Source organism: Petaurus breviceps, unplaced genomic scaffold (genome assembly GCF_028583685.1).
Source record: "Petaurus breviceps papuanus isolate PSGF00001 unplaced genomic scaffold, PetGlider_PUasm1.0 90762, whole genome shotgun sequence".
In the NCBI taxonomy this organism is placed as follows: domain Eukaryota; kingdom Metazoa; phylum Chordata; class Mammalia; order Diprotodontia; family Petauridae; genus Petaurus; species Petaurus breviceps.
Window position 1 is genome coordinate 9,133,026 of NW_027187339.1, and position 9,451 is coordinate 9,142,476.

General features: G+C 41.5%; 1 protein-coding gene across 2 annotated transcripts in view; it reads right to left on the bottom strand.

Moving 5' to 3' along the window:
* Positions 1–9,451, bottom strand: part of RASGEF1A (RasGEF domain family member 1A) — a 328,675-nt gene that overhangs the window by 78,561 nt on the left and 240,663 nt on the right. Inside the window, exon 1 of one of the 2 annotated variants that reach the window (XM_069068372.1) lies at positions 9,323–9,424. The exons of the other annotated variant lie outside the window; for it this stretch is intronic. Within the exon in view, the coding sequence (XP_068924473.1) occupies positions 9,323–9,340 (18 nt within the window). The 5' untranslated portion in view covers positions 9,341–9,424. Of the gene's footprint in view, positions 1–9,322; positions 9,425–9,451 lie in introns of those variants that run through there. 2 annotated transcript variants of the gene reach the window in all.

A 9,451-nucleotide genomic window follows, 5' to 3' on the forward strand; every position in this document is an offset into this window, starting at 1 on the left:
AAGAAGAAGAAGAAGAAGAAGAAGAAGAAGAAGAAGAAGAAGAAGAAAAGAGGAGAAAAGGCAGGAGAAGGAGGAGTCATGGCATGAGCAATGATATTAAGAAGGGACTAAAAGCATGAAACATTATTATCCTCTTGGTGATCCATTTCTCATTCAATGAAATTTAGGACTTGGAGGTTTTTAAAGTATACAAAAGTGTGTGTGCGCGCACTCGTGTGTGTGCACTTGCGTAGGCGATTATTTTTTGCTGTTGATTTTTTAAACTAAAATCTAGTAAGCCCAAGTAATGTTTTCACTGTTAGCTATCTTAAGTTGGCAGAGGAGGGGAAGAATGAAGAGGATGTATTAACATGTGATTTGGGAAGTTCATAGAATAATTTATAAAATTTGAAGGTAACTTCAGAAGGCAAACCCCTGTCTATTACAGGAATATTTCTCTCTATATAAACCTGACTTGGTGTGGTTAAACAGTGAGGAGTGTGTGTGTGTGTGTGTGTAAGTAAATGAGAGGAAGAGAGACAAAGACACACACACACACACACACACACACATATATATATGGAGAGAGAGAAACAGAGAGACTGACAGAGAGAAACAGAGAGACAGAGAGAGAGAGAGAGAGAGAGAGAGAGAGAGAGAGAGAGAGAGAGAGAGAGAGAGAGAGTCAGAGTGAGAATATTGGGGAAATGAGGAAAAAGAATAAGAAGCTTTGTTACAGGAGTGACATAAAAAGTGCATCCCAAGTAGTCTCCATGGATCATTTTTGTCATTATCATTATATATTGAACCTATATTGGGAGCCAGAGTGAGGCTACATAGTACAGTGAATGGAAAACTGACCTCTGAGTCAGGAAGCTGTAGGTTCTAGGTAGGTTCTAGCTCTGTTTTTGTTATGTTCTTCCTGTGTGATCCTGAGCAATTAACCTCACCTCCCAATCTCACCCCACCTCCCCCAAATCTCTAAAAATTAAATTGCTGGTCTGCATTGGTGGAGGGAGCTTCCACACTAGAAATTCCTCACAATGATGATTCTTTATGTCACAGGTCTTGAGTCCCAGTGAGGGAAAAATGAGCTCTTACTATATGGAAGCCATTGTCAACAATTCATCTTCAAAATATGTAAAATGTGAACTTCTGAATGAGCTGTTTGAGAGTCCACTAAGGAAAGCCATTTATTGCAGGCTTTTCTCTGAAATAACAATTCTCTTGAGTGCTCAAAGGGCTCTCCGGTAGTGTCTGGGGGTGGTAAGTGTGCTGTGAAGCAAAGGACCACTTCAAATGAAGCATAAATGCCCTTTGCAACAAAAAGTCATAGGACTTGAGGGAAGATTTTGGCAGCTTACATACCATTTTAGCATTGTACCCAAAGACAGGAATATCTGTCATTAAGAGAGGTTATTGGGGTGAGTTTTGTGGTAGGGACAAAGGAAAGGGCAGCAGTCATGTTGCCCAAGTAGGGTGAATTAAGCTCTTGTGTTCCAAATACTATTTCTATTCAAGGTTGTTTCATATGCACTCTGGAAACTGCCTGAATTACATTCAACACTGGCAATAGGGAAAGCGGCTGCCATCAGAATCAAGGATATGGAAAAAGAAAAATCCCCTACATTCCCTTGAGTGAGATGAAAAATATATTTCTCAGAGTTGCCCCTTGACAAGGTATAGCAGCTGCTCAAAGGAAAATTGTGTAGAGGATCAAAGTTTCAAGGCTGTACAAAGAAACAAGCCTTGTTTATGTTGGGGCAAGGAAAGTTACTGGAGCTAACTTTTATTTTGTTAAGAGATTGTACTTATCATTTCCTGTCAGACTCCAAAGACACACAAAAGGCAAGGATGCTATTTGTATCAATCTAAAGGGGACCAAGTGTGCATGTGCACACACACATTCTGTATTTTTTCACATGGCCTTCTTTGATGGGCAGAAGAGAAATCTGTTAATTTGAGGGATTCAGGGAGCAATGGGGTCCCCTTTAATTTCTTAATGCAATGACACATTATAAAAGACATCATGGAGGGTGTACAAGACCAGAAAGTGAAGTGAGCCAGTTATGGGGTGAGAATGAAGGATAGTAGCATCACTGGCACCTATGGAACATGGAAAGAAATAGAGGAAGGTCTTCAGTGTGTTGGGCCCATCCTTCGTGAAGAAAGTATGGAAGGACATGTATAAGAGCAACACAGCATGAGAAGGTGTGGTTGGATTATATTCTGGATTTGAGGGAGTATCTGCTGAGATGAGTGAATGGATCTGTTGAAGAAATGTCCATTGGAATACTATAGCAAGAGTCAAGTGGTACACTCATCTCTCTTGTGCTGAACATTCTAAGTCTATCGATGCAGCCTAAGTTTGCAAGAGTTTTTTAGGAAACACATTATTACACTGTTGACTCATACTGAGCTTGCAGTTCACTAAAATTCCTATTTTTAAAAATTTCCCTATGTTAAGAACAGATATATATATACATATATGTATATATATGCACATATTATATATGTACATATATAAATATATATTTGCCACTATACAATGTTTTAAAGCAATGCCTCATGAACTTTTTAGCTATGGGTATTTCCATAGTGTTTGAATCATCAAATGTCAAGCTGTGACTCAGCTACAGATTCTCTAGGTGACTTTGGGTCACAGAATCACAGAATAGCAGAGACCGAAAGGACCTTGGTAGTCATCCAGTCTAGTCCAAAATAGAATAAGAATCCCCTTTATAGCATTCCCACTTATTTGATGCCTGCTTGAGCCATTCATCTTCAAGTTTTAAAGGGTTTAAAGGGTTATAGAGGTCATAAAGTCAAAGGATTGCCAATTTAGAGCCAGAAGGGAGATTAGGGGTCATCTAGTTTGGCCTTGTATCCTCCAGATGAGGAAACTGAGGCTCAGAGGAATGAAATGGCTTGCTCAGGATCACATGAGATGCAAGCGGGATTCTCTAGTGTCATTCCTGTCTCATACAGAGATATGGCAAACTTGATGACTGGTCATTTAGATGCCCTGGAAGATTCTGAGTAATGGGGACCTCACTGTCTCACAAAACATGCCATTCCATTGCTGGACAGATCTAATCACTAGATAGCTGTTTGTTAAGCTGAGCCAAAAACTATTTCCCTAAAATTGCCACCAAGCGGTCCTGGTTTTGCTCTCTAAAGCAATACAGAAAAAATGAGTTCTTCCTTTGCACAACAGTTCTTCAAATATCTGAAAAAAGAAACCCATCATGTTCTACTGAAATTTTTTCTCTTACTAAACTACTTTTCAGTTAGTTCTAACTGGTTATAGCTTCTAGATTTATCATCCTAGCCAGCTTTGTTTGGATGACCTTTGTCTTGTCAATGCCTGTCCTAAAACGTGGACCCCACAACTGAAAGTGATAGACTGACCGGTGCTGAGTAGAGGGGTACCATCTTATAGGACCATGCCATTCTTTTACCTCTATTGTTCAGGATTATGCTTTTATTAGTAGAATATCCCCAAAGTTTGCATTAGTGTAGTTAAATTGGAGCAATTAAAGATTAAAATAGCACTAAGACTTTTAGGATACCTCCTATAGTTTAAGATCAAATTGGCTCTTTTGGTCCCTATGTCATTCTGTTGTCTTACATTGAGGTATTTTTTTTTTTTGGAGAGAGGAAAGGAGGAGCAGAACTATGATTTCAATCATAATAGGAATTATTGGTGAGGAAACTCCTTCGAACAATTTGGATAGATCCTGCTCTTCTCTTTATAATTGGAGAGTTGCCTGAGGCACAGAAAGATTGTGACTTGCCCAGGGTCACATAACCACCATCAGAAGGGTGCCTCACTTGAAATCAGAGCTTCCTGATTCAGTGGGCAGGTCTGTCATCCATTTTTCCATATCATACCATTGGCTCACATACAGTACAGAGTCTGCTAAAACTCAGATTTTAGTCTATTTTAGAAAACAAAGCTGAGCAAAAATGAACACACTTGTCAGGGTTATTTGTGATGATTTGTCTGAGAGAGATCATCAAAGTAGCTCTCTCCTAGGACAAATTACTTGAACTGAATTGCTCTCAGGGTTTGACCATTAGAATGTCTGTCCTGTTGATAAGAAATTGTGTATTTTCTATTGACCTATTTAAGAAAATATTGTGTTAAAGACAGCCTTGCTGCACAAGGCCCTGAGCAGGTAAGCAGCCCAGGGCAGCTACCTCTAGATGTCAACTCCTCATTGGGGGCTGATTTATGCAAAGGTGGAGATAGTTCTCTGGTAAACCCACTGGGCCTTCTTAGCCCTCTTGACCATGTATGGTTAAGAAGAAGGAAAGCAGTTTGCCTTACCTCTAAGTAGCTACTTGGTACAAAGTATAATTTCAGGACAAAGTGAATGGTCTTTTGGCTACCTCTAAAATACTAAACTCATTATTACTTGAAATCCCACCATTAACCATTTATTCCCTGAGGTTAAGGTTCACTCTTTCAGTGGCTATTTGAATGAATGAATACATTTATTAAATGCTGAAAATAGGCTAAACATTTCTTGCTTCAAATAGAAATCTCCTTGGGAATAGGAAAATATTCAGTGTCTAGCATTCGAATGTAAATTCATCAGGGTTTCTTCTGTGATTAGAGGATTAAGGCAGCGATATAGTTCTGGGCACTTGAGGTACGAGTAAAGGATTCTGAAAGGGAAAGGGTGGGAAAGGAAGGTGGGTGTGTATGTCAAGATATAGTTTAATGATATCACAGGAAGACTCTAATCCTAGGGGTGGGGCTTTTGATTCTCACTGGGGTGACATCAACTGAAAGGAAGAGTGAGGTTAGGTAGTCAAGAGGGGTAGAAACAACTCTGACATTTGGTAAACAAACTGACATTTGAAAGCATTTACCAGTGCCTACTCATGGTTTTGAGTTGGTCGATGGCAGAATGGGTGAATGTGATGTATGTGTGGGGGAGAAAGGGTAGGGGGGACCACATCAAAGAAGGTTTGCTGAGATATATAAAATGTAATCTGTCAAACAGGCCTGTTGAAAAAGTCCCCTTTAGTTCCCTAGCTCTGCAAGTGTGAGCTTAGAGTGGAGGACTAGAGAATATGACCGAACGGAGAATTGATTGAATTTCCCTTGGGGGACCACTGAGGAAAAACAAGTGGCTTGAACTTTTCTGACCCAAACCAGGTGCCCCAGGGTCTCTAGGTGTCATTTGGGACCCAGATGTCAAGTACAGCTGTGCACAATTCAGCCTTAATCTCATATACACTTAGGGTGATACCTGATAGCTTACAGTCTGTCCTTCTTTGGTTTACCTGCGGCCCTGGGGACAGTAAAGATCCTGGTAACATGAGGAAGGATAAACACTCAAAGCACAGGGGGTGGTACCTGCTGAAGGACGCATCAGTGGGTTTTGCTCCATCATATTATTCTAAGAAGCTTGTTTTATGGACTAGGGGTGTCCACTGGTCCAGCTCTGGTTACACAGGCAGGGTGGCAGAGTGGGAATTTAATAATTCAAATTTAATAAACAAAATATTGTGAAACATGCTGGAGATAAAGGCTAGCTAGACCCATAGTTTCCTTGGAAAGAGAACTACCTCTACCAAAAGTGATCATCACTTTCTCTGAGACTAAGAATCTCAGTTGTTTAGAGCGCTCAGAGTTTAAGTGATTTGTCCAAGCTCAGACAGCTAGTGTGTCTCAGTCTTCCTGCCTTCCTGATCACTTTATCCACTATGCTGTCTCTGATTCCAGGGTTAAGAAGCCAAAATAGAAAAGACGCTCAACAAACAAGCATTTATTAAATGCTGTCTATGCACCAAGAATTGCTTTCCTGGTCTCAGGAAGCTTTCCTTCTACTAGAAAGAATAATTAACCTGGGATCCAGAAGACCCGGCTTTGTCACTAACAGGTGACCATATGTTCTCTTTTGCCTCAGTTTTCTTACCTGTAAAATGTTGGGGGGATGGACCTCCAAAGCCTCCTCTAGTTCTAAAAATCCTGCTGTCTTGGGTATATGTAAACACATCAACATTTTAGTTAGTTCTTGTTTCATAGGATTTTAAAATTCTGCATGCGGAGCCTTAGAGACCATTCATTTTACTGATGTGAAGACTGTGACAGGGAGAAGCGACCTGACCCAGCCATGACCATCTAGATAGTCAGCGACAGAGCTGGAACTAGAACGCACATCTCCTCACTCCCCAGTCATCACTCTCAGTCTGGTTCTACACCATACTGTGTGGTACCTGGTAACTTTCTCTTCTATAGGCCTCTGCTAGTCTCTGCCTACCTCTAGCTGAAATCACTTTGGATTGATTACTTCCTTGAATTTCCCCAGAGAGGGAATGTCAGGCCCTTCACTGGAGAGAAGCTAGGCCTCAATCTTTCTCTTTTGTGAGAGTGATTGAATTAATAAGAGGAGACAAAATCACCTTGGCGCCTTGGTCCTTTTTATTAGCTCTTTGCTAATGACTAAGGCAGAGATGTTGATTTAGTTCCTCATCAGGAGAAAAGTCTGGTCAATGAGGTGAAGGGGCAAGAGGCCAATCCTTAATCCATTAGTTCAGGAAAGGTCAGAGTAGGCCCCAGAGAGGCAGTGAAATTTCCTTGCTTACTTCCCTTTTCCTGCAAAGGACGAGTGCTTCAGCCCAGCCAAACCCTACTCATCCTTCAAGCTCCAGGTCAGCCCACCTTCTCTGTATTTACTTCTAATAATGGAAGGGAGGGAATGGCAGCTTGAGAAGCAATGGATCAATAAGTACTTATTGGGAGAAGTAGAATGGTATAATGGATAAAGGCACTGAATTTGAAGTCAGAGAAGCTGGATTTAAATCCTGACTCAGTTACTTATCCCCTGGGTCCTTCACTTTGTCCTCTTAGACTCAATGTCCTCCTCTATAAAATGAAGGAGTTAGATTAGGTCAGGGCTCCTTAATTATTTTCTATGTCGTGGAGTCCTTTGGCAGAGTCTGTGGAAGCTTATGAACCCTTCTCAGAGTAACATTTGTATAAAGAAAATACAAAGGATTCCAGAGAAAGTGAATGATTTTGAAATATCGTTATTAAAACATTTTTTAACTTCATAGACCCCAGATTAAGAGCCCTTAGATTATGTGATCTCCAAGGTCCCTTCCAGGTCTAAAAGCCACAGTTTTATCCATTTCATACTGTTCAGTGTTATGGGGGAGATAAAGAAGCATAAAATATGGCCCTCTGCTATTAGGGAGTTTACAGACTGGTTGGGAAAATCAGATACATACAGCTGAGAAGATTACTAGTCCCCTCTTCTAATTACGAGTCAGATTTCCATAGGTGAGAAGCATCATGCCATGGTGGATAGAAAGTATACTTGGTACAGTACCTAGAACACAGTAATGCTCAATAAATGCTTGTTCTCTCTCTCCCCTCTGTTGGAGTTAAGAATATCTGGGTTCATTTCCTACCTCTTACACTTATTAGCAGTGTGAACCTGGGCAAGTCATTTAAGTTCTCCATTCTCTAGGCAACAATAAATCACAGAGAAGGTGCCAACCTGCCCTTGTAGATGGAGTTTCTTCATCTGGGAGGACCTCATATCAATGAAATGACAGACCCAGCTGCCATCCATATAATCTCTCTGAGCACCAGTCTCATCATCTATAAAACAGACATACTACTGCTTTGTTGTTATTCAGTTGTGTCTGACTCTTCATGACCATATTGGGGGTTTTCTTGGCAGAGATACTGGAGTGGTTTGCCAGTTCCTTCTCCAGTTCATTTTACAGATGAAGAAACTGAGGCCAACAAGGTTAAGTGACTTGCCCAGGGTCACACAGCTAGTAAATGTCTGAGGCCAAATCTGAATCTTCCTAACTCCAGGCCTAGTGCTCTATTCACTGTGCCACCTAGTTTGTATCATTTAGTGGAAATAACATTAGATTTGGAGTCTGAGGACCTGCATTTGTGTCCTGGCCCTGCCATTTACTACTGAGAGGAGGGAAAGGAGCATGGATCCACAGATTGCCATCGAGAGTTGACAGGGAAAACTTGAATACCTTGCCTTGCTTATCTCTCCCTCTCCTGCTCCCTCTCTTCTCTATCCCTGGCTGTGGACTAGGTCAGTTCCATTTGAAGCGCGGCTTTTAACACCCACGAACATGCTGTTTCTGAATCCAATTTTCAATTATCCACATTTTTAAAAAAGAGGATTTTCATAAATTGCTTTGGAAATGTAAATGGTACAAGCAAAGCTGTCTCAAGCATCGTATTAATCCCATAAGCCTTCTGCTTCCTTTAGAAAGGATGCTACATCTCTCCCCCCGTCTGAACCCCTTTGCACACCCTGGCACCTACAGGACCCTGCTTAAAACCCTACCCAGGGACAACTGTAGCCAAGGCATTTGTGTCTAGGAGCCAGGCCCTCTCTGTCTAGGAAAGTCTTCTTGGGGAGAGTCTCAGTGATCAGGCAGAGCTCTTGTTAATGAATTCCCAAGGAGAATCCTTTGGACTCTGGTTACAAGGGCTGGCTTCTTGGCTCCCTTGTCTTACTGGGCCCTGTTGTCTGCTTCAGGATGGATGGTCCATCCCTGAATTGGCAAAGAGCCATTGCCTGCCGACTCAGGTTACCTGGTCAGATTCCTGCCTGAAAACAGAACCTAGTGTTCAATAAACAGCCACATCTCATTGGCCTTTGTTCTTACCAAGCAAAAGCTCACCTCTGACAGATGGAGGGACTTAGGAAGAGGAGTGTCTTGTTTTTTCCAGGATATTATTTTCTCCCCCCCTTCCCTTTTCTCCCTTACTTTAAAAGCAACACAAAACAGAAGCATCATGCCATGGGGGGCTTGCCGCACCAACAGCTTTTACTGTCACAGACGTTCCTGGCAGAGGTATACAACCTGCTTTCTCTTTCCTTCCCTCCTCCAATGCAGCAGTGGTCCCCGCTTGTCTTCAAATATCCTCTTGGCCAACCAGCATGCTTAACAAACTAGCATAGGTGAGAGGCTTATCTCTGCAGGTGGCACCTTGCCCTGTGCTGTGGCTATGGATCCATATGGGATAGATGCCAAGTTAGGAGTGCTGCACCCACTTAGACTAGAAAGGTTTTTTTAGTCCCTATTGTAATTTTCTCCTTCAAACTGAATAGGTAATACCTAAGGTTCCTTCCAACTCTAAATCCTTTGGTCCTGTACATTTCTGATCAATCCTTATAACGTTGCCAAAGCTGAAGGATTTATTTAACAGGCTAAACCTGCTCAAATACACCTCTTTGAGAAAGCATTTTACCCTCAGACTCACCAGCTTTCACAATGACAATTTCCTGGAAGAGATTCCAAAAAGTGATTATATGTGATAGTTGAAAATAACGAAACTCACCTGGTTCTCGAGGAACATTTCTTATTCTTAATGGTCCAAGATGCTTATGAACAATCTCTCTCTCTCTCTCTCTCTCTCTCTCTCTCTCTCTCTCTCTCTCTCTCTCTCTCTCTCTCTCTCTCTCTCTCT